This window comes from Triturus cristatus, chromosome 10, assembly GCF_964204655.1.
Source record: "Triturus cristatus chromosome 10, aTriCri1.1, whole genome shotgun sequence".
Classification (NCBI taxonomy): Eukaryota; Metazoa; Chordata; class Amphibia; order Caudata; family Salamandridae; genus Triturus; species Triturus cristatus.
Window position 1 is genome coordinate 1,037,211,163 of NC_140593.1, and position 26,561 is coordinate 1,037,237,723.

General features: G+C 42.6%; 1 protein-coding gene across 1 annotated transcript in view; it reads right to left on the reverse strand.

The window, feature by feature from the left end:
- Window positions 1–1,166: 1,166 nt before the first annotated feature.
- The window catches only part of PDZD9 (PDZ domain containing 9), a 243,244-nt gene continuing 217,849 nt past the window's right edge, over window positions 1,167–26,561 (reverse strand). Inside the window, exon 4 of the mRNA XM_085630212.1 lies at window positions 1,167–1,903. Within this exon, the coding sequence (XP_085486338.1) occupies window positions 1,453–1,903 (451 nt within the window). The 3' untranslated portion in view covers window positions 1,167–1,452. The remainder of the gene's footprint in view (window positions 1,904–26,561) is intronic.

A 26,561-nucleotide genomic window follows, 5' to 3' on the forward strand; every position in this document is an offset into this window, starting at 1 on the left:
GATTTAGGGGACTCTGGCTGCATGGTCAGTTTTAAAAGATTTGATGGTAAAGAAATTTCTAAATGTCTGTCGACCCCCATTCTTGCTCATAAGAACCATAGCTTTGGTCTATTGACAGAGGCGAGCTAAGTTCTATAAACGCCAGGTGCATAGAGCCCTTGTTAAAGAACATATATTTTTCAATACGTAAATGAAAATTAAGATGCTTTTTGAGTCAGTAAAGCTGTGTCCTTAAGTCATACTGGAAGTGCTGGGGGTCATCTTGACAGTTGCATAGTCATTGTGCTGTAGGGGAACACCAAACATTAAATGGCTTCATTTCAATGCAGATTTTTTTGCCACGCAATCAGTCCCTGCTTCAACCTTTTTCACAGGTTGCAGCTTTTTCAGTAGGAAATGAATGATATGCATCAGAGTAAGTCCCACAATGTGCAAAGTAAGGAAAACTGGTGGGATGCAGTGAATTTTGTTTATGTTATATCCCATTGCATAGTATTTCTTCTACCATCTATGTCAGCGTGTTATGATACTCAAAGTCATCTTTACAGTTTTGAATAGTGGAAATACTAGTGCATTTATTACTATTGTGTACACAATTATCCTGCAATAGTTCAGCTCTGGCAGATAGTCATATTTATGATAGAATTGTTTTACACACTACCACATAAAGCTCAAAGAACAGACCCCGTGTTCAATTTCCGTTGGCATGACCGTGCCAGCAGGGTTTAGCCACTCATGATGGGTTGGATTCAGGGATATGTTGGTTGTGGTATATGATGAAAAAAACAAATTCACTGAAAAGAACCAAAGATTAAAGTGGAGCTATAGATAGTTTTGGTTTTAACAACCTTAAAACAGATTACGAAAACCTCAGAAATCAATTAAAGTAAGGTAACAAAACAAAAACCTAAAAGATGTTGAAATTTGCCAGTTATGGTTAAGTAAACTAACCTCAACTCATGCCCCCATTGTATACTACTTTTGACCTCACAAATGACTTCACTCATGATAGGTTAAACAACAACATTTTTCATCACAAATGACTTCACTCATGATATGTTAAACAACAACATTTTTAATCTATGTTAAGATGTTATAATCAAACCTAAATAAATAGATATTGTCTGTATATAGTTTTATTAAACCATGATTAATGAGCACAAAACATACTACTTATAACAAAATCTGACAGGAGAAAAGTTGACACAATTATGTGAAGAAGAAATACCTTGAACTAATTTGGTTTCTAGAATAAATGCTACCACTGCAGAAGGTTCAGGATTATTATAAATTGAATAAATAGTTCACAAAATACTACTGACAATGTAACGGAGTTCAGCTTTATTTTTAACTCAATTCTTCATGTTCCATTGATTATGCAAATGGTCCATAATCGACTGCATATCAATGCAATATCAGACTACGTTTCTGATAGTAAAAATAATAAGGGTTTTATTTTAAAGAAACAGCATAGTCTTCTAACCAAAATGCATCTGACGAGGATGCTGAGGAGGGAGAAGAGAGAGGGACTGTGTAATCCGCCATTGCCAAATACTGTGAAGAACAGTGACTCCTATAACTAGGGACAATTCTGAGGCAGTATGGTGAATGGTTATGATGGCTGGCAACGTAAAATCTGGAAGCCTGTACATTAAATGGTGCACCTGTTTCAAATGATCTATGAATCATAACATCACATCCAATGTCCAGACCAACAGTAAGGACTTTGATGTTTTTTCTTAATGAATGCCAGAACTTGGATATTGGAGGCAACTCTGTACAGGAATCGTACCAAAAGGATTTTGTAGCCATAACGCATCTAAAATTTGTATCAAAATCATCGCAATCATTATCTTCGCCTTCTTCTTCACTGTTTGACAAATCATTTTCCAATTTGATAGAGCTGCAATAAAAAAAAGTAAAATACAGTCTTATTTAAGCTTCTTCAGGGAAATATTTTTATGCTCATAAAGAAATAAACAATACTTGGGCATTTACAGTCATATTTTCACTTTGCATAGCTGCTACAGTCACACCTTTTACAAATTTGTCAATACCTTTTCCAGGACACCATGAGGAAAAGGAAACCTTCAATAATACAAAGCCATGGATACTGTGCACCAATGTAGTCATTATCCATACAAAGGCCCACCTCCAGTCAATCAAGCCTGATAAAGTTATTTATTGGTCATGGGCAAGACAAAATACATGGCTATACCTTACATTTTCAGGACAAGTAACATTGTTTCTAGAGTTAGCGCAGGTGAGTCTTTTATACTTCTACTTCATCTACTGAAACACTATTATGAAAGAGAAATATATTTTAAGACACAGCTCCAATCTCCCAAAGTGCAGCACAATGTCTTGACAGTTTATTTTGAGGGACAGTCAACAATCTTAATAAATCTTCTAGCCATTCTGGTTATCAAGACGGAGAGTGGGTTGTGTATAAGTAACCGATGATGGGCACCCTGGATTTAAAGTAAGGGAAAGTTACTTTCCTCTAATCCTAGTTTTTCTTTAAGGGATTTTTTTATTGAAGCCATAAACAGTGTATAGTTACCCAAAGTGCAGGATCTCAAACAACTTTTAGAGATGCATTCATATATAACAACTTTACATTGGAAAAGACCGTTTCAAAAGCACAACAGTTTGGTATCCTATTAGCAGGATATATTATTCAGTTTTTGTTTATTTTTTCAATAAAAAAGCAAATTTATACTAAACAATATTTCTGTTAAAAAAATAAGCATTTAGTAATGTATAGCACAAACTATTTTAAAAGAAAACAAACTAAAACAAGGGATAATGTAGCTATATAAGCTGCAGACTACAGAGGTTGCAACGGACACTAGTCCTTTAGGGTAGCGTTCCACATTAGTATCACATAAGCCCTGCAGTGGCAGCTGTAGAAAAGTGGGTTTCCGTAGCAGGAACACCCCCCCCCCCACTGTTTGCCAGATTTCTGATTTACTTTTACTGAATGTGCCATGGGTCCCTGCCAATCAGGTTCCCAGGGCCTTGTGACCAGTGAGGGTCTCTAAGGGCTGCAGCATGTATAGTGCCACCCTCAGAGACCCCTCACCTAACACATAAACTCTGCCATTGCAGACTGTGTGTTTTGGTGCTGACAAAACCAAAATGTCGGCATGGCACACATGCCATGCCTGCCTGCCTGCCACTGCCTGATGCATAGGTAAGTCACCCCTCTAGCAGGCCTCACACCCCTAAGGCTGGGTGCACTATACCACAGGTGAGGGGATAGCTGCATGGTCAATATGCCCCTACAGTGTCTAAATTAATTCCTAGAAATTGTAAGTGAAGTGAAGCCACAATGAGTACATGGGTTGGGAGTTTGTCATTACAAACTCCACAGCTCCATGATGGCTTTACTGAATGCTGAAAAGTTTGGTAAACTTCTCAGCACAATAAACCCATGCTGGTCCCAGTATTGGATTTATTGCAGAATGCACTAAGAGGGCGTCTTTGAGATGCCCACTGAAAAACGACCAACCCACTAGTGTACAGCTGACTGGTATGCACCAGCCTGCCACACACTAACCCTCTGAGATGGAAGCCCTTGTGCCCCAGTGGGTCAGGGACAAAAGCTGCTTGGGGTAGAGGTGCTTCACACCTACCGCCAAGCAGGAATGGCATTCAGGGCGGTGAGCCTCAAGGCTTCCTGCACTTTGATCTACTAGCCAGGGACTCTCCAGCTAGTGGAGAAACCCGCCCCCTGATCAAGCCCAATTTTGGATGGCAAGGTCGACAGGAAAATTAGTGGTCAGGTGAGGTGTGTCCTCTCTCTGCCAGGACCACCCCTAAGGTGCCCTGGTTGAGGTGACCCCCTCCTTAGGAAATCCTCCAGCTTGAATGGAAGGATTCTACCCAATCAGGTTAGGTGATGCCCTCTACCCAAAGGAAAGGAACATACAAATGGTGTTGTCACCCTAAAAGGCAAGTAGCCCATTTGCTAACACACCCTAAAAGGCAAGTAGCCCATTTGCTAACAGCTGCCAGTACCTGTAACACCCTTAAATTCAGTATTTAGAGTCACCCCTGAACCTTGATCCTACGATGAAAATTGAAAAAGAAGATGCCGTGCAGCAAAGGCTTAAAGACGACGACTGACTTGGCCCCAGCCCTACCGACCTGTCTCCAGCTTGAAGAGTCTGCAAAGAAGAGAACGCCTGTCCTGTGGTCAGCGACTTCCAAGAACCCCAGGAAGACTGGCACTCTTCAACAAAGACCAGATCTCCCAAGGACAGCGGACCTGTCCAGAAAACTCCAACACCTAGGACTCCAGATCCAAGCGGATCCACAAACCCTGTCCACTCTGCACCTGACACCCACTGCCCGAGTCTGAGTGGCCTACCTGTCCAGTGACGTCTTCCCGGCAATTTAGACCTTGACTCCTTCAGTGGCTGACCTCACAAATTCGTCTGCAGCCACAACACGAAGGGTCCCCCTGACCGCGAACAGCTCCTGTAACGGTCACCTTCATCCAGCCTCCTGGCCCAAGCCTGCAGCCTCTTTGTGCGATCAACATCCTCCATTTGCTTGTATTGGGCGCACAACACTGATTTGCACCCTGCGCATGGCTGCCCCTGTGCCACTGGTGGTGTAGCTTTGGTGCAGCCTTGTGCCCCCCCGTGCTCACCTTAACCACAGGATCTGTGCCCTGAAACCGCAGGTACCTACCTGCATCCAGCACCTCTTGTGGGAGCTCCCAGTCTCCATTGACTACCATTGGACCCAGTGACCTCTGCACCTGGCCGCCTCAGTGCCACGGGTGGTGCAGTACCTACCTTAAACTGAACCTTGCCCAGTGTTGGTCTAAAACCCTGAAGACAGGAAGAGTAAGTTGTATACTTACCTGTATAACTGTTTTCCTTCCATAGGATTGCACTGCATTTCTCCTATTGCATTTAAAAATTTCTATCTTTTACAACTGCTAAGTTTTACTGTTTCTGATTGACAATACAAAAGTATTTTTTATTACTATAAAGAATTTTTACTGCCTTGCAAAACAATTCTTACTGCATTCTGAAAGTATTCCTATTCCTGAAACTATTACTACCTGCAAATGAGTTCATCTTGGTTCTAAAACAAAATAACAACTTTTTATACAAAACAATTGGCCTTGGATTCAGTCTTTGAGTGTGTGTAATAATTTCTTGCCTGAGTGTGTCCAACAAATGCTTAACACTGCCGTCTAATAAGCCTAACTGCTCAACCACACTACCACAAATAGAGCATTTAGCATTATCTACTTAAGCTTCTGTAAGCCTCTGGGGAACCACTGGACTCTGTGCACACTATACCTTACTTTGGTATAGTATATACAGAGACAGCTTCCTACAGCAGCAACCTCATATATTTTTTACAGAGACTCAGGATCCTTGTAGAAAAAATCTTTCTGATATTTTCACCATGGAGGAACGAAGGTTGCTTATGAATTCAATTAATATTTTTTTCTGACAGAGTATTAGAATTCCAGGTAAGTAACTTTCTCTTCTCTACAAGGGAAATTCATTGAGAGTCATAGGCAATGACTAGAGAAACAAGCCTATTGAATGAAAAGGCTGTGGAAAAACAAGATACAGGTGATGGAGCAAGGACTCGTATAAAAGAGACTTGCTCGGAAGCAATCTTCTCGAATAACTCGTAATACCGTATTAATTGTGTTCGTAAATACTAATAATGCATCATAAAATCCGTACACTTAAGCTTAGGGGAAGTTTGCCTATGTGTCGTACTAACAAGTAACCCAAGAGTGATTAAAATAGCTGCTAACGCGGGAATCTTTACTGCGCATGCGTCAACGTAGTAATGACGTACCTATGCTTTGGAGGGAAATCTTTGCAGCTGCGCAATCGCTTTCAAAATGCCCGCTTGGATCTCACATGTTAATGCGCATGCTTAAGCTGAAACTAAACCCTGCAAATGTAATAAAATGCTAATGCGAAAGATTTATATAATTAAAAGGGGTTAGAGTAGAGATAGGTGGTATTCAGTGAAATCATTTTATTTTGAATTTAATATGTCTCTTTTTCTGACTTTTTTGTTAGTTCGTATTTTGGGCCTCAAAAGATGACGGATGTTCATACCCCTCGTGTCCCTTGCACATGCGTATTTACAACCCGCCAGGAACCATGATGGAAGAATTGAAACTCATCCAAGGCCACAACCTCTGTTTGTCCTGGGAACAGAATCATCTTCATGTCCGATGAAAGGAGACGTTATTAAATTGTATATTTTCGATTGATAAAAATGTAAACTCGGGTGGGAAATAAAGCATGGGAAAGTAAATTAAGGGGCGGGAACATAGAACAATGAGCTTAAAGAAAAATATTAAACTTAGCATGGTGTGATGATCATCTCCTCTTTCCCTGTCCAATCAGAGTTAGAAATTTCATAAATTCGAAACATTTAGGGGTGGTACATGCCACTAGAAAGGTATAATTGAGGTAGTTTAGTTAGATTAGTTGCCACAGCGAGACGAAGAATGCTGAGAGACTGAGATGTTGTCCGAGAATTAAGAAGAATACAGAAGAAGATCCAATTTCCATACTTAGAACTTTGAGCCAATTAATTAGAAGAACATCGCGGAAGAATCGAGGAGGCACATAATAGAAGAAGATCGTGGAAGAATCGAGGAGGAAGATAGTGTCAGAGAGGGGTGCGACTCAGGCGTCGTATTTAGAAGAGTTCATCTATCCTGTCCTGAATTCTGTCCTGAGCGTTTGTCACCTATTCTGTCCCAGGGGACCCTTTCCAATTCCTTGGCCGAGGGGTTGGTTTCCACGCCATTCAATGTAACAATAATTCTGTGTAGTATGTCATTGTATTGCCCTCTCTGTTTCCTCCCTATTCAGGTTCTGTCATCGTAATAACTTTGTTTAACAATTAGTCTAATCAAATTTTATTCCCTTCCTCTCTTTGAAGAAGACGGTGTTCTAACTGTATTTTTGTTTTTGGCTCACGTGAATTTGTAAGATAAACATTTAAAACTCTCCAAAGTCTGTGGTTATTTAAAGAAGGTTTATTCTATGTAATTTTCATCTATTTAGTTAACTAAAAGGCCCATCCATTGACCAGAGGAAAATACATTGGCTCAAGAGGTTTGGTAAGAAATAATTAGATACATTCATCTTACAGGTATTAGCACAATAAATTGACCCCATTGGTATCTACTAGCCTATATGAATGAATGTGTGTTTATGGGCCCAGGTGAGTATATGGTAATTGAGTACCTGAGGTTGGTAACCCGCTGGGTCACAGGCAGCCTGCTAGTTAAAGAGGTTCTGCATGGACGTCTGAATCTGACGATTTTGGTTAAAGTTATGAATAGATCTCTCAGTGCCTTCCTTGAGGACTTCTCTGGGACGTCTTTTCTGCTGCTCAGGGATTTGTTTGCTTTTCAATAGCTGTTGGGATGAGACTGTCCCCTGCACAGCATATAGGCATGGCTTTCCTTCTCTTAGTGACCTGACTGTATGTGAAATAGAGGGAAACAGCCTTTACTCCAAAGTTTTTACTTCAGATGATATTTACCACACATTTTTTACTATGAAAAGACTGTTACAACGCAAGACTTAAGAACACAAGACTTTATCACTCAACTGATAAGTAGATGTCAGTGTTACACCTTGTGTGGCAAGTTTTTAAGGGTTAGAATTGGTGTGGCCTAAGGTTCCTGTGTTTTAGGGCTCAGGGCATGTATTTTTTTCGTCCATATAGGATTTTGCTTAGTTTGGGTGTGCTTTGGTGCGTTTTTAGGTAAATTTGGCCTGTAATATCCTACAATTTCCTAATATTTTAATATTCTTTTTTGGTGTGCAAATTATGTAACATACAGTCTTATTTTAATCTCAGGTTCTCCAGTGAACACCATATTTAGAAAAAATGTAATACACAGCAATGAAAAATAAAAAGAAAGCCAGCAGGAATTTTTTTTATTACACATGCAGTTTAAATAAACTCCAGGCACAGAGTTGTTTGACTCTTCCTTCTTCTGTGTGACTTCAATAGTCCTTTTTCAATTTCAATAAAAATTCGAGGACATAGGGGCTTGAACGGCTCTTTTTACAGAGAGTAGAGCACTTAGAAGCAGGACGGCCGATCGGAACAGAGAATGCTACATACAGGTAAGAAAGTGATAGAGCGCCATGTGATTCTGAGATTTGTAGGGGTGCATCATATTCACTGTTAGTCGGCACCCGCATATAATCAATGTATATTTAGAAGCGTCATAGAAATGTATTCGTTATATTCATGTAACATAGAAGTGTTAGAATGTAATAACGTTTTGTGAAGTTTAACGTTGCAAGTTATCGTGAATGTATTCATTACAACGTAGCTGATTAGTTTTCACAGAATACTGTAATAGAGAAAATGTGTGTCATGTTAGAATTAAAGTTGTAGGTTGCTTATTTACATGTTGGTAATGTCGAATTAATGCCTAGAATGTGATTTCGTAGAGTGGTTAATTTTGTAAGGCCTAACCGCATATGTAGAAGAGAAGGCCTGTTTATTTCTTATTTTAGCTATGTTGTAGGCCTGCAGGGTTTTCTTTGTTAAGGTTTGAGTTGCAGCGAAGTGTAAAACTTCAAGATGCGAAGAGTTTTTTTCTTTTTCGTTCCCATGTTTCTGTTGCAGGTGCAAGGACATTTAGCTCGTTAGTGAGAATAAGTAGTTGAGATACGGTGTGGAGCCAACAGGGGAGTGCATTGGAATGTGCAACTGTAACTTTTGGGATGGAAGGTGCCTGGGACCCAAGGACAAGCTAACGGACGATGGAAGATGGACAGCTTTGGATGGAAATTTACCGGAGGAAGACCTGGCTGAATAGGGGTGTCAAAGGGCGTGTTCTGAATTATTGGGGTTTTGTATTAGGGACAGTGCCCGTGGGTTGAGCAGACGAGGCTTAGGCGGGAAGCTGGAAGGAGCATCGAAGATCGAGCTCTCACTAAGTGAAGACTTCTTAGGGAGTTTCACTTCTGACACCTTTTTCAGTGATTCTCTTGCATGGGAGGGAATGCTAAGTAGGGATGCCACTTTAGAATAGAGTAGGGACAGAAAGGTTTTGACTGATGATTCCCAGTATTGACATCAGTATTTCGATTTTCTATCTGATGCTTTTAGAATCTGTAATTCTTTTCATTTTTAGTCAAATGCGAATTCTTCGTAGGTTAGCTTTTGTGTTAGTGCCCATTTATCTTTTGTGCCTTGTATTAAGGTGCCTTTATGTTCAGATGTTTTTGCTCATAATAAAATCTCGGAAATTCTAGACCTTGAGTCCTTAGTTCTTTAATGATGTCAACCTGTGGTAGTTATCTGTTGATAATTGTGTTTATTCCCTCTACGCTATTTGGCAAGAAAAAAGATCCTGGCGACCTGAAAAGGGTTCTTGTGATTGGGTAGACAAGAATTCGGCCTTATCATAAGTTTACTTTACCTTCTATGACAAGAAAGAGAAAGGGTATGCATGGTGAAAGTGTGCATGCTTGTTGTTTGCGTGGTAAGTGTGCTTTTAGTGTTAATGGATGTACAAGCGTTGCAATGGTATGCAGGGTTGAATATGTTTGGTAAAGACGTGCGTGGTAAAACCACATGTGGTAAGGTCGTACAACCTGAAATAGATATCTTGACTTTTTATGGTCCTGCAGATAAGCTGATCTAGAATGCTTGTGGTGGTCTAAACCTGTCCATGGGAATATCAAGATCCAGAAATAGTTCTGTGACCTGGAGGGGTGCACCAAGCATCCCCTCTTTTGTCGACATGGGGCAACTGTCCATGTCCTGAGCAGTTTACTTGAAGCAGTGGTGGGAGCCTACTGATTTTTTGTGAATAGTCTTGACCATCCTTTTTGTCTGTCTCTGACAGGAGTAAAGCCTACTATCTGCACTCTGGTAAAAGTTCTGTAACATTGTGGCACTCAGACCCTTGCACTGATGCTCAGTATGTGTGTTAGTAGTGTGTGTGTACATAGTGTATGTGTCGTACAGATGACAGTGAAACTTTATGCAATGCGAGTGTTAGCTGGCACCAGTGGAATCCGCTTCATATGGTTCACGTATTAGCCGGCCACAAGATGAACAATGCATATATGTTCCCAAGACAGTGAAAGTACATTGCTTATATTCCTGTGGTTGGAGGTTTGAGACCAGACCTTGAAGTTAAGGAGGAAGGTGACTGGATACCTTTAGAAATTCTATAAAAACAGTTTAGCAAGGGATTGATAATTAGATGTTTCTGAGTACTACCATTTGGTGGATGGCAGAGGAGAGGAGGTGGGTTAGCAAATTTTGTTTTCACAGTTTCTATGCAGGCCTGCCCTGATTGCTACTACCGAAAGGAATAAGATTAAGGCATCCAAGTGCATAGTTCATTGTACCCATGTTTGGGATACTACTGTTTGGAGCCAGTATCATCACTGCCTCCTGTGAGAGCCGTCACCTTTGCACAAATGCTGTGCTTGCACTACAGCCCAAAAAAATAGATCCACCCCAAACCTGTTCCTGGCCTGTGGACAGTGGAGAAATAATCTGTCTTGAATATTTGTATTAAAGTTGGATCCAAACCACTCCACTTTGCTCCAGTTCCAAGCTCCTCTTGATCAAGGATGGGCATGATTTGCAGAGTACTTCAAGAGCTGATGTAGAACCAGGGCTGGTGGCTGCATGATATTCCGTCTCGCAGAGTTGAGGGGACATCACCTAAAGTCTTTGCAACTTGCTGAAGAAGCTGTGGGGTTGTGTAGCACCTAGAAGATGTCCTGCCTGCTCAGAGAGGGAAGGAGACTACATGACCCTGCAGGAGGAAAGAATGTTCAGGAGGATGACCCAGCAATCTTCCCAGTGTGTAGAACACCCAGAAGGTAAGCATCACCGGACTGACATGTGTTGTGAAGGTTTGTTCGGTTTGCCCGAATATAGGTCTTGATAAATTGTGTACAGAAACTTTGTGCAAGCAACGACGTGCCCTCTGACTTCCCTGCAGAAAGCACTGGTGCTGCTGCTGCAGATGGGTGGCCCTACAAGGGAAGGAGAGCACCTGGCTCTTCAGGAGAAAAGACTGCCCAGGTGGAGGATCCCTGCCATGTTTCTAGTGTGCAGACCATCCAAAAGAAGTTAAATACTAAATGGGAGCATCGCCAGGACCCACCTGTGCCATTAAGAGTTGTTCCACTGCAGACTGAAGACTAGTGCTGCTGCTACAACGGCTGGCACAATCTCTGAGGAGCTGTAACCAAAGCAGGAGATCAGCCCTGGCCTCAAGGCCGCAGCTGCCGAACACATGCACCTGCCTGTATGATTTAGGGGCTACAACTATCAGACAGGACTGGGGGAGCTGCAACTGCCGAAGACAAGCATCTTCCAGTCTGGCCTGCCACACCGATGTCTTCAGTAATCCAAGAGGGAGGAAAAAGGAACCTGCTGTGGTTGAGCGATGCCAAGGAAGACACCGACAGAATAATCTAATACATACATCCTCTTGTTCCACACCAAGCAGCATCTCCACTGAGCAGATAAACTGAAGGCCTGGTCTCTAAAGTCTGAAAGACAGTAACACCAATAAACAAAGATAGGCCTGCAGTATGATGTTGTCCTTACTGGTGAGACTATTTGGGCTAAGAACTGTTTGACTAACTTGATGATATGGTAACAGCTTGGGTTAACGTGTACTTGTGCGGAATCTTGATGAGTCAAATTGTGCAGGCACCATGAACACTGGGACAACATAGAATGGGAAGGAGGGTACTGTACAGGGAGTAGTGCTTTCTTAAGAGTACACGGGTAAGATTGTTTAACCTTGTAGTCATACCCCTATCTAATTGTGTAGTATTTCATTCTGCTGTACTTTCTTTGACTACACCAGCACTAAGGCGGACAGTGATGTATTGTACTTGTTCAACTGTGAGTTCAGAGTCTCTGCAACCCACACTACCTGCCTGAAAAGCCTTTGACTGCTCACTGTCACTACTCTGACAGTCAATTGTGGAAAAGGTGCACTTGATCCATATTCCTGAGCCATTGTAGGATGGAAATCAGAACACCAGTAGCAAACAACTGCATCCATCAGAGGTGTGACCCAGCAGACCCTATCAGCCCTGTGTGCCCTCATGGCTGTCACAAACCCGCATCTGCCCTGTGGGCAAATTATTCAGTGATATTCGGAGAAGTTGTTTACAACCCTCTCCAGGCTAGCTTAAGGAGGCACGCTGACAGTGCACCACCTTTTTCGGTGCATTTTCACCGCATCTCCATGGGTCTGTTTGCCTCTGGGCTTGCGACCATAAAACAGCGAAGGCACAGAGGTAAGTGATTCCCTCATTGGCATGGGACCACGCCATCATACAAGTGAGGAAATGGAAAGATAGCACTGGCACTACATATGCACCAGCACTATCAGTATTATATAAAAAGGCTGCACAAGCGTGTGCAGCTCGTTGTATAATAGCACAGTGCCCCAGGGGCTCACAAAATGGGGGCACATGCCTATTGCCCCATGGGACACTGTGTAATATGGCACCAGGAATCCAGCACATGAAGAGCTCTTTCAGCTATCGAAGAAGGATGGCAGAGTAACTGATTGATTTACAAGGAACTTCTATGTTTAGTTCGCTTAAGGGATGGTCTCCTAAGTGGAAGAAATACATTTTTATTTCCAAAAATAAATCTTATATTATGGGGATTTTGGAAAAAAGAGGTTTCTGAATGACACTTACTATATACCGCACTGGCTTGATGTGTTCAGAACCAAGGCTGATAAACTGGAAGTTGTGTCATCCAAAGTGTAAATTAAAAAATTAAGCAAAAATGGCAAATCGACGCGTGCCAATGTCAATGACCCCGTCTCAGTTTCACTAACAGCTTCTTTGTACAAAATCTCTATAACCCATTCTGATGTATGTAGCTCACCCAATCTGACTCTAATGTATGGTATAGCTCGTATGTGCATGTCTTCTTGAAATATTTCTTACTCAATAAATAAAAATTACAAATAACCATTGGGTGGGAAGCAGTATCTAACCCTGGAGCATGCATAGGAGATCTAGCCTGCACAGTGGAATCTGGAGTTGGCATTGTGACATATGGAGAAAACAGCTGAATCTCCACTATGGATCATTCATGATCCTCTTAGTTTTGGAATGCGTCAAATTTATCAGAATCGACCAGATCAATGTAGTAGGTGGAGAGGGATAGGAGAAATGTTTCCAAATATTCAATAAAAAGACCATTTGTTTTCTTCCCAGGATGGCAGAATCTGGAGGCAAAGCTTAGCTATCTGTGTTCTGCTGTTGTGAATACATGTATTTCTGGACAGTCCCAATCACAGATGATGTTGTGAAGCAGTTTATTGCTTAGTAAAAATTCATAGTATTCTTAGAATGACCTGCTGAGAGTATCCATGTCAGACTATCTACATCTGGGAGATGGACATTTTCACCTGTATGTCACAAGTTATCAGTTAACGTTACATGGTTTGTGCTACCAGGAATAAGACGGGACCTTATCCCTCACTGCTTGTTTGCATAATACATCATTGCTTGGGGGTCTGTACAAATCATCAATCAACTACTGAGCAGGGTAGAATAATTTTAGAATGAAATTAAACACTCTAAGTTCCAGAAGGTTGATCCAAATGCGTTATTCAGACCGTCCGAGAAGCACCTGTTAAAATAGTCTGAAATGGAAAATGCTGCTAGTATCGAACACCTGGCAAACGATTCTTCATATGGCACCACGAAGAGAAGGACTGCATAACTGCTGTTGTTTAGGTTTGTCTGTCTTCCCAGAGGAGCCTGCCATGGCCAAAGCTTGTCCCCTGCTGGTGCAAGAAGTTGGCGATGTATGATGTTCACAAAGATATAGAGAAAGGTGCTATATGGTTAAAAAGACATTATAAATAACCATGGAGTCCCTAATTAAGTACAATAAATCCATATCGAGAGACATAATGGAAGTGGTAAACACCTACAATGGAGCCCGGTGCAGGGAAGCCCATGACTCCTAAATATATGGCGTAAGCTGCTACACAAAGTGCTGTGCATTTCCATAAAGACACTAAGCAGGTGCAGTAGGCACTAGCCAGGGATTTTAATGAGAAAAAAGGCAGCACTATACCTATGGTGCTAATAGTCAATACTACATTGAGTATGATATGTGTTAAACCTGACAGTCTGCCCCCCAACTTTTTACCTTCCACCTCCACTTTTCAGACCTCGTTTTTGCTGGTATTAGGACTATGCACACTTTACCACTAGTAACCAGTGCTCCCCTAAACGCGGTAACATTGGTTCATCCCCAATTGACATACTTATAAGTCCCTAGTAAAGTGGTAATAACGTACCAAGGGCCTGTAAATTAAATGCAACTAGGGGCCCTGCAGCACTGATTGTGCCACCCACTTTAGTAGCCCTTTAACCATGTCTCAGGCCTGCAATTGCAGAGCCTGTGAGGCTTATTTGCAAGCAGATTGCGCCACCGGTGGGTCACTTTTTTTAATGCACTGGCAGCGCAATGGGCTTGCCCATATTTACAAGGCCACGTAAAGTCATGGCCTTGTAAATATGGGCCCCCATCAACGCATTATTTTGAGTGAAAGGGGTGTTCCATGGGTGTTGCTGTGGGTGTTCCCCATATATCTTAAAACAATAAGAATTAAAATACACAGTAGATAGTAAAACCTTTTAAAACTAATAAAACACAGGTCCTATATGCCTAACAACTTTCACACTAAATGTATAATTAATTAGTCCTCATAAAACCTTAATCTAGCATTCTGGGGCTAATATTCAATAGCCGTATAAGTTAAATGAAAACATTTGTGCTCAGTACTCAGCAATTTATAGTCATCCATTCTGGCCACTCTGTACACCTTGTTTTTGCCAACCCATAATAAAAGAGAAGGAGTTATAATTAAATGAAAACAGTGAATTTCGGCTTTCCCGTAGGCCATTCCATAGGTCTAAAGTTCTTTCCTGCGTTTCACAGCTGACCAAAAGAAAAGTAGCAAGTGCATGGCAGAAGAAAGGATCCTCAAGCTGTTTTTTTTTTTCTTTTTTAATATCTTTATTGGCAGTGGCGGCTGGTGACATTTGAAAGAGGTGAGGCGGAAAAGTTGGGGGATGAGTATTATTGCACCAGGACCAAAGTGTGATTCGGATGGGTTTCATGGACCTTCATGTCATATTGATGATCTCATACCAAGCGTGGTCATTGCAAAATTAAAATATAAATGTGAATTTGTTTCGATCAATAGTGGTAACGCTAGGAACAGTAGGAAGTATTTGTATCTATTCAACTAGAACCTCAGCCAGGGAGAGGGTCTGCCATACGCTGTACCAAAAGAGTAATAATATTTAAACAGCAAAGTCATACATTTTTTTCTTCCTTATTGAGTACTGCAGCTGCACACTTCTTCCTACAAACTATTTTTGTATAACCCCTCATGTGAGGGGTGTCATGACCTGCCTCAGAGAACTGAGCAATTACGGACACCCTCTTTAGCGATAGATTGGGTGTGGGGAGGAGGCTGGGTGGAGCATTAATTTTTCAGGGGCTCTTTGTCAACTAATTGTCTGAAACTCAAAGCGGGCAGGGAGGACAGGGGCCGGTGACTCGGGCAGGGTCCAGTTACAGGCTAGCTGCACATAGGGATGGTCCCTGGAGCGGGCTGTTCCTGTTCACCAACCCCCACCTGCTGCATCCCAACATCGTCTCCACGCGCCGGTTAATGCACCCCTAGACCCTGCACTAATGGGGTCTGTCTCGTTGCTTCAAGTCTCAGAGACCGGTTGCTCCCCTCCTCTCGCTGCCGCCGCCCGCAGTGGAGGGCGCGCTCTAATCACTCTGCAGCCAGAGAGACCCGTCGTCTGTCGCAGGGTCCACACTTCCTCCCCGGCCCGCTTTCCTCAGAACTGACTCTGCCGCGCGCCGATGGAAGGGGCAGCGCAGCCGTTTCCATAAGTCGGTCCAGAACTCCAGACAGAACTTGGACATTCTGGGTACCTCAGTGGTGGAGGCTCTTACGATTCCTCTCCGCCAAAGATGCGCTCTAGGCCACGGACTGAGTGTGCTTTAATTGACTATTCCCTAGCGACCCCCACTCCCTCCCCATTACACCCTACAGCATTTATACCCATTTCATATCATTCCTCGACCCAAAACACCATGTATGCAGCCCTGCTCTACAGCGAAGCTTGTTTGTCATTGCTGCACTGTACATTTCATAGGTTCACATCCTACCTTACATGAGATGTTTGCAGTGCCTGGCGCAGTACAACCAGAGCAAACCTAACAAGGCCAATCATTATGCCTCTTGTACAGAGAACATGTTTTAGGAATCTTCATTTACAACGTACAGCATGGACAACAGCACTGCAGCTTCCCATACACAAAGAACAGGGGTACTGCAGGTGGCACCCACAGCCGTGTACAACACAGGTAGCAGCAGTGCGTGCTTCTTTACACACAGGAGATGCACACCATAACGGTAGAAGCTTCCCCGCGGCCTAACGGCGCAAGGTTCCTCACAGCACCACAGTACATACAAGCTTCCCCACAGCATAACGGTAGAAGATTCCCCGCGGCCTAACGGTGCAAGCTTCCCCACAGCACAACAGTACAAGCTTCTCCACAGCATAACGGTAGAAGATTCCCGACGGCCTAACGGTGCAAGCTTCCCCACAGCACAACAGTACATACAAGCTTCCCCACAGCACAATGGTGCAAGCTTCCCCACAGCATAACGGTGCAAGCTTCCCCACGGCATAACAGTACAAGCTTCATCATGGCATAACGGCACAAACTTCCTCACAATCCCCAGTGGCGGCTGCCAGTAAGAAACGGTGGAGGGAGCATGGGGGGAGAGTGAGCACGCGGGGAGGGGATTAATAATAATTTTAAAACAAGTCGCGGCTCGCGCGGGGGGAGGGGGGGTCGCGCACGGGGGGGGGGGGGGAAATGAAATAATATATTAAACAAAAAACTTACCTCACAGCCGGTCCACGCCACCTCTCAGTCCTCTGCTCCCCTGGGCGCCTTCACGAACGGCACTGGAGGGCCTGCCAACCCTTCTCAGCCAATCCTGGCTTGGCTGAGGGCACAGCTTACGCTACGCCCGCCGCCTGCCCATTAGGAGACCGAGGGGCTCCTAATGGGCATGCGCAAACCAGTGCAAACACAAGTGCGCATGACTGGGTACGGGTGAAAAATTCGCTCACCTTCCCCACTCATGCGCACTTGTGCTGCTGCCTGTTGCCCCTGGTCTGACAATCATGTCAGTCAACATGATGCCGGACCGCCCACCCCCTTCAGACTCTGAAGGGGGTGGGCGGTCCGACGTCATGCTGACATGATTGTCAGTTGAGTTCTCCCTCGGCGTCGTCTTTGAACTTAAGTAAACTGAGTGATTCAGTTTACTTAAGTTCAGAAACGCGGCACGCCGAGGGAGCTACGGGCGGGGGGGCTACGCCCCAACGCCCCCAATGGACGCACCGCCGCTGTTTATTGGTTTTTTATCTTTTTTTTAGGCACAGCAACGTAAAAGAAAAGCCATTCAAAAGTCAGCTGAGATATACTTATACAACTTTTCAACAATAAGTGTGAAGAGAGAGACAAAATAAAGGAACCACTTAAGCAAAGATCCTAAAAAAAATGAGACACAGTAGAAATAAGGAAGAAAACAAAGAGAAAAACAAAGAAAGAAAAAATGCAAAACAACATTAGTCATTGTGACAATAAATTTCCCAAATAAATCTTATGTGCCCTTACTTCAGGTACCCCTTCACAAAGCCAATTCCCAACTGATTTTCCTTCCATCGATAGATGGGTCCCCAGATACGTTTGCCCAGCAGTCTCCCTCTTTTCCCCTTCCTCTCATAAATCCCCTTCTCTAGATTATAGGTAAACAATAGCCATTGTTGAAAAGTTGGGGCTGCCTTATCCAGCCATGCTGAAGCAATGCGAATACGCAGTACTGACATCGCTATAAAAAGGAAGTATTGTATTGAATCCTGGCTAACATCACTATTTATCCCCAACAATATTATAGCGGGGGTAAGCCGAATTTTACTTTCTAATGCTTTATCAAAAAAAAATTCGATCGCATTCTTCAAGGCAAGCATCTGGGGACAATGCGCGAACATATGAATAATTTCAGCATTCGTACTGTCGCATCAGGGACATCTAGTACCAGTCCCTCCCCCCCATTGCGCTATCCTTGCCGGAGTGTAATACAAAGAATAGATTGTTTTATAATGCTGAGCTTGCAACCGCAGAACACAACACAATTTGACCTAGTTCTAATGAATCCCTAAACCCCTCCTGATCTCTGCCAAGTTCATCTGCCCACTTCCTCCCATATTTCTCGAGGTCGTCGTTTTTAAATACAGAAAGCTCAGCATATATCCTCCGGATTGTACAATCTTCTCCTCCCATGATAACTCCCGTAACCTTATTTTTGGCAAATCCGCAGGGCCCCCCCTTTTTCCCGCCTAGGAAACTTCGGATTTGTAGGTATTTAAAAAAAATTCTTGTGTTCATGCCATATTGATTCTGTAAATCTAAAAACCGCAACATTCCAAGCGGCCCCATTAAATCACCGACTTTCCGAATTCCACCTCTTTCCCATTCCGCCATTATGGAATCAGCAAATATTTCCCCAGGATAAGTTGGGTTCCCAAACAGTTGGGTGTAGCCATTCAATCTGCTTAAACCAGTTTTTTTCCGAAACGCTGACCAAATCTTATATGCAGCCAGCAAAGTTTTAAACCACTCAAGCTGTTTGAAATGTAACAGTGCAAGCCTATAATTAGTAAAGGTAGCGCTGCGCAAATAAGGAGCTAATATTCTTTTCCTATTGCAAATAAGGAGCTATTATTCTTTTCCTATTATGGAAATAGAATGAGCAAAGGAATAATATGTGCTGAACTGACTGAACAGATACACAGTCACAAGGGCAGACGTGAAGATTTTTGTGCGAGTGGTTGTTTGGTGAAAATCCCAACATAAGTAGTAATTTAAATAAAGCCTAACCAGAATAAAACAATGCTGCAAATTATGCACAAACGCCAAATAAAATTGTGCATCAAAATTTACTGTGGGAGACATATAATATAGCCTTATAGCCCGCCGTAGCGGGCTATACCGGCTATTATAGGCCCGCTCCCACGTTAAAGGCCCGAGCCGAAGGCAAGGGACTTTAACAAGGGAGCGGGACTTTAATAGCCGGTATAGCCCTGCTACGAAGGGCTATAAGGCTATTAGAACATTCTGCCACTAGTGGGCAGAATGTTCTAACAAATAAAACAAAGGCTTCTCGAAGCTCGAGGGGATTTAAATCCTCTTGAGCTCCAAGAGGCCTTTGTAAAACATTGGAATGTTGCTCTGCGGGCCTTTACCGCCCCGTAGAAGCAGGGAGCACTCCATTGTCTTCAATGGAGCTCCCAACATTCCAATGTTCTAATATAAGCTAACATTACTTTTGTTTTTGTTTTCCATCCATCAAATGGCAGCAACATCTGCCAGAAAAATCTATTTCAATTTAGACTTAGGAAAAATTTGCGCAGTCTGTAGGGGGTATCAAATAATTCTCGCAGACCCAACCTCGCCAGTGTCGAACCTCCATATCTTATCCAGGGTATCTTTTTAGCAAGATCCAATTTAAGACAGTCTCTTAACATTGCATGGCTTAAACGGACCATCTCCCTCCTCCAAATAGATTACCACAGTAACATTGGGGCTAGGCAAATTACATCACCAATATATGGGAGTCCCAATTCACTGGGGCAGATGTAATTTGAGCAACTTAGGGGCACCAATAGCAATCTTTTGGCAATAGCATTCTCTACTCATTGTAGGGGGTTCATGTCTACCGTACACCATACTGCCACCACACATTTTGCAATAGCCTTTATTTTTGCTGTGTAGATTTGTAAAACTTCAGGGACGGGCTTGTTCCCTAACTTCTTTGTAAAATTAAAAAGTGCTGCAATACAACTCTCAAAATGAAGGACTCTGTTTAAAACTATATTGTTCCATACAAATTTCCTATCACAAAGCATGCCAAGATATGAAAACAAATCTACAACCTCTATCCTGCCATGGGCTAACTGGAAGACCGGGGGTTTCCTTAAGTGTGGTCCTGTAATGAAAACATATGATTTTGATTCATTCTCATGTAATTCCAAAGTGTTCATATATCTAGTATACTCCTCTATGAGGCTGTGCAGAGCCCTGGAACTTCTAGCCAAAAGCACTGAATCTAATGCATAGAGTAGTATCGGCAGAGAGGAGCCACCTCAATAAGCAAAACATCCTTGGAATATTTTCCTAAAGCGAACTCCACTTCATCGGTGTAGAGAGAGAACATTAATGGAGTGAGCACACAGCCCTGTCCCACTCCAGGCTCGATGCCAAATGGTTTTGTGCATTCCTCCTCTCTTCCGAATCTACCACAGTTTGTTGCCCCTATATAAAGCTGCAGAATAAAATTAACTATCAAAGGTATATTCCCATTGACTCCATAATTTCCCATCGCTTGCTGTGGACCACACAATCGAAGGCGGCCAAGAGAGGCCATAAATGCGATGTAAAGATGGCCTTTCTACGCCACTGTATACTTGGAAAAGACCATACTTAAATTAAGACATTGGTCGATGGTCCCCTTTCTCTTCCTGAACCCATACAGAGCAATTGCCAGGCCATTTCTCTCCTCAACTCATCCCTCCAATCTATTTAAAAGTAAATGACTCATCAGTTTAGCCGTACTATTGATAAGATATTCCGGTCTATAGTTTTTGGGTTGCTGTTATCCCCCTTTTTATAAATAGGATAATCATTGAATACTTCCACAATTTAAGATGACCCATCTTGGTTATTGCATTAAAAACATTGGTCAAAAAAGGGGCCCATATCTCTTGGGGTGCCAGTAATCCATCTACAGGAACCCCATCAGGGCCAGGGGCTTTTAATGAGCTGGATTGTGCTAGAACTCTTGTTATCTCGGTCATTTCAAACACTAAATGAAACTTATTCTCTTCCTCTACTTGGGAGTTATGAGTCAGCGTCTCTATAGAACTTTGAAAAATAATTCTGAAGTGTGCCACCCTACCCGCATCCTCATATCCTCATGTGGGTGTCTAAAGAGGGACCATCAGCTTCTTTTAAGAATGGAGCGTTCACTACTTTCCAAAATCTCTACTATTTTTCACTTTCATTGCAAAATTCAAATCTGGCTATGCTTTCTCCCTTAAAACTTGTAGTCTATTCCCTCTAGCCTCCCTATATTTCGCCCTTTTACTCTGACTCAGGTAAACATCTCTATGGACCATATGTAAGGCATTATGTAGATTTGATAATGCCTTTGTACAAGAAGTATCAAACCACTGCTCCGCCGGGGGGGCTATTAGTAGGAAATGGATGTGTCAAGTAACACTTAATCTCGGCTAATACCTCCTCTAATGCTCGTTTTGCCTGTACAGGGCTTACATCTGGGTCTAGTCAAATCATGAACTCAGCCTCCTTACTTTACAACTTCTTCAGGAGGAAAGTTTATTTATTTTGTCCCTTTTTAATGTGTATCCATTTTTCATTTAACAGCATACTTCCTAGGTTTATCCTCCCATCTCAAGTCACACTCAAAGGTAGCGTGATCACTAAACCCTGTACATTTTACCTGCATAGTCACTAATCTCCCACTAATCCTTTCCAAGGTGATTATATAGTCAATCGTGAACCCTTTATCTACACTCCTGAATGTCGCATCCATGGTGCCAGTGAGTGCATTTATAGTATTTAATATCACCAGGTTCCATGTTATCAACAGCCTATCCAGAGAGTTCCCATAGGTACAGTGTGCAAAGTGGCCAATATTATCATTTTCACAGTCCATTATCCGACAGACGGACAGCCCTACTTTTTTTTTGCAACATTTGCATTGAAATCCCCTCCCATATGATAACCAGATGTTTGCGATTTTGACAAGTAACTTCCCCAATTGCCTATTCTAAAGATTAAGCCGCCTATGCCATATCACCCTCAAAGTTGTTATTATAAAAATATATTAGGTTGACATTAAGGAGGATTTAAATGTGTATGGGGAACAGAGAGGTGTAGTACAGTTTTTGGGTCCGAAGCTAGTTGTTCCCCAAGACTGTGGGACTATCCTAGTCTGTAATATACATACAAGCAAACCCAATGATGAAGCATGCCACTAAGGGGTAACCCTGGTGGGCGAGAGATCTCTGTATATAAAAGGCATTTGCTTTTTCTAAAGGGAAGTCTGGTCAGTCCACATGGCAGAGTAGGCCTCTCAAATTTGTGTATAGCTTATAACAAGTGCATTTTGTACTTCTTGTATTTATATTTTAAAAAAATTAAGTTTGCTATTATTAGCCCATACATTTAATCATATGAGCTACTTCAGCAAATATCCAACAAACTAAAAAAAAATGTTGATCATAATTCTTATGACTAATTGGATGTTAACATATGTATAGTAAAATAAATAACTTGTCTATTTTCTTGCAAACAAATATGTGGTGTTTCATTAGCTGAATCACAAATTAGATAGAAAATAAGGTAAACAAACAAACAAACAAATGTAATAGTCTAGTGAAAATGCTCATCTTAATTATCAGAATATTAGTCAGCAGGGTAAATCTGTATTTCATACAAGATTGTTTGGTAAAAACATATTTTCAGAATTGCAGGCAAGTAAGAAGATAAGACTGATTACTGACTGTAGTAGGTAGCTATGTAGATCCATTGATGTTGCAGCCAGAAATCCTTGGTCAGAATTCATTCTGGAAGAGTAAATCTCTAAAGAAGGTGTCATTCCAAAGTAGTTCAGTTCTTTCATAAATTTCTATAAACCTTATGTGAAATTGTTAATGATGAACTAACTAAACAGTGATAAATTACGTCCTGGTACCCAATCACCTGACAGCCAATAGCAGTTAGTGTTGCTTATTTAATCTGATTTTGGCCCTAACCCTTAAGTGAAGAAAGGACACACCCTTGTTTGGTGCCCTTTTTAAAGAATTGTATAGTGGTTTAGGTTTTATTACTTTAGGTTTTCTTCACCACCTCATTGTTGTTGTCTAAATTTAATAGCACCTCTCAAAGCTAATTACAATCAGGGGGTCAAATTTCTTTGGCCATGTCAACGGTAACCAGAGCTGAATCGCCAAAGTAGCACAATTTATTACATTGCACCCAAACTCACAAAGTACAACTAGGATGTGATTGCCACAGGATAAATGTATATTGGTCTTCATGTGTTAGAATTTACATTATACATCTCAATCTGATCACCAAATTTATGGCAAAGATTTTATTGTCTAGATTGATGTGAAGACCATCTTTCCCTCTCCAAGCCAAAGATTGAGAAAACACTGGACACCATCTGGGTATTTCAGGAAAATGCCATTACCTTATGTGTGATCACCTGATGAACAAGTTAACTACTTTTGGTAATGATCTTTTTGGTGGATACTCTAACTGCAGATTCTTCATCCTAGAATATTTCCCGGAAGCCAGAATGGATCTGGAGATTTTTCAAATCAGTGTTCTCATGAGCAGCTAAATGGTGTTGTGTGGTTCTGCACTGAATCCTACAAGCAAATTTCAGTTTGTTGTCTTTTTCCTTTCCTCACCATCAGACACAAAACAAAAAAAAGTGTTGGCAATAGTGTGCTGAAAACTAATGTGGCACTATTTTAGCTGATAAAAAAGAGGCCATTACACAGAATGGGGAGGCGGAAGGACAGTGAGGAATTTACAATTAGAAAGAAGATCTACTGGAAAAGATGAATACTGACGGTAAGTAGCTGGTTCTTCTGGTGGATTCTTTCAACAGATTCCTCATCTCAGAACAGATACCAAAGCAGTACCTCCTCAACGTGGACAGTCAGTGGAGTGGGCTCAGACCAAACATTCTTCCAAAGCCAAATGGGTTGTGTCCTTCCCGCCAGTCCTGACTATCAAGGCAGTAGTGATTTGTGAGTGTATGTAATGCTCATGCCACAGTCTGACAGATGTGAATAACAGATACCCTTTGCACTAGGGCAGTGGCAACAGTCTTGGCCCTGGTTAAATAGGCTCCCACATCTTCCGGGGGTTGCTTGTTGGCCAGTGGGTAACAGATCTTAATGCGGAGGACTACCCACCTCAACAAGGCCTGTTTCTGCCTAGCCTTTCCTATTTTTGTTCCGGAGACCCCCACAAAAAGTTAAATGTCCAATTGATGGTCCTTGGAATGAGCTATGTAAAAGCTTAATGCCCCTTTGGCTTTCAACCGTTGCAGCTCCTCCCCTACTTTCGAGGGGTAAGGTGGAAAAAAGTATGCTGGTTTTCTGATGGATTGCCCAAAATGGAAGGGATTCACAACTTTGTTAAGAAGGTCACCATAGTCGACAGATTGATTTATCTGATTCTGACCAGAACTAACTGTATTTATCCGGTTCGAGATGTGACCGTATTTTTTGCTGACTTAATAAAACTATGTATTGAAGAAAAAAAAAAGTAGGTCACCGTAGTTCTCAGCACTATTTTATCCAGGAGAAATAGGGAATAGGACAGTTGCATTTTCAGTGCCTGCAGTTCACTCATGTGACAAGCGGTCATAAGTTGCAGGGTCAAGAGACACAGCAAGCAGCTATACGGTGGCTCGAAAAGCATTTACATGAGGAATTTTAGGAGCAAATGAAGGTCCCAATGTGGTCTCACAAATAATTTTGTGAGTAACAGGTGAGTCAAACCTTTAATAAGGAAAACAAACAATTGATGGACGGAATAATGGGCAATGCAAACATTCACCCCAGTCACAAGGATCTGGGTTTAGTCCATTATTCTTTTGCTCACCACACCACCCCAGTTTGGACCCAGCCATATACAAATCTGTCTTGACCCTGTTCCTTGTAGGAACAGTCCAACCCAAACTGCCAAGCCATGTCCTCCCTGTAACAGAAACAAACATCCTGGGACCAGTTTCAGGGCATCACCCTTGATCAGCCAGGCTAGCTTAAATTCAGCGCTCCGTCCATCATTTCCTTGTGTTTGCTTAGTTCGCCCTAAGTTGGCAGGGTATGCCCAGATGTGGGTCCCTTGCTCACTTTGCCACTGGACTCATGCTAGCCTGGCTGATGAGGGCTGTTAGCCCGAAACCGGTCCCAGGATGCTTTTTTTCCAGTCCAGGGAAGACATGACTTGGCAGTTCTGGCTGAACTGTTCCCATGAGGCACAGGGTCAAGACTGATTTGCATATAGCTGTGTCTGAACTGAGGTGGCAAAGTGAGCTAAAGAATGAGGACGGATTTAACCCACATCCGTGACTGGGGATGAGTATCTGAAAAGTTTCAGTGCTCTGTCCATACTCTCCTTGTGTAAACCTTTAATAGGGGCACAATAGGTGATTATAACAAGGAAGGCTTGTCCAGCAAAAGTAGAAAAGCAAAAAGGGTCAACAAAAGACCTTTTACAGTGCCCACAGCAACAGCTTGTCAGTGTCCTGGCAACCCATCCTTTTACAAACTTGTAACAGTGCCCAACATGGATTAATTTTGTGGAAGGACATCTGGTGGCAAGGATGACATCTACTACCTAAGAGAGTGAATCAAAAGAAGTTTCTGCTAGAGCTCAATCTCCAGGTATGGAGGTGTTAGTGTCCTGCTGCTGGACAGAAGATTGTCCCAGAGTGATAGCCTGATTGGAGGACAGATGCTCATGTTCAGGAGCTCCGAGTACCTCACACTTCTGGCTCAATCTGGAGCCACCAGGATGACTTGGCCAGGTCGTTCTAGATCGTCTTCAACCGTAAGGCAGGAGATGCAATAGCAATTAGGCATATAGGAGTCCATTGTTTAATTCCAGCTGGAATGTGTCTCCTATTGAATGTTCTTCTGGAAACTCCAACATGCAAAATCATTCACATAGCGGTTTCTTGATGGTGGCAAAAAGATCTAGCCAGGTTTCCACCCGCGGAATATACCCTGTGCCACCTGGGATCTGCCTGATGAAGTCTCCTCAGTTTGTCTGTTCTGGCATTCAGGAATCCACCCAGGTGTTTGCCCTGCAGCTCTAACCAACTTCAGAAGCGCAAAGCCTCATAGCACAGTACACAGGACCCCACTAAGCTTCTTGCACGTGGTAATGATGTTGTTGTAAGAACCTACACTAGCCTTTCCTTGAGGGATGGCAAGGCCTTCCGGGGAAGGCGAATGGCCCGTAAAACCAGTGGGTTGATGGGGAGTTGGCCCTTCGCTGGAGACCAGAGCACTTGGATTTCTACCTCCCTCAGGTGACCCCTCCAACCCAGCAGTGATACGCCTGTCACCACTGTCAGCTCTGGGTTTGGAACGGAGAGTGCCCTGCCGCAGGACAAAATGGGATTGGTTGGCCCCCTATCAAATCTTGAGCAGTTTGCTCCAAGACATGGATGGTATTGGGAAGACGGCATTGATGTACAGCCCACTGGGATTTCAAGTTCAACTGCAGGACTCCCATGTGCCACCTAGTATGATTGACAAGGAGGATGCAGGAAGCTAAAA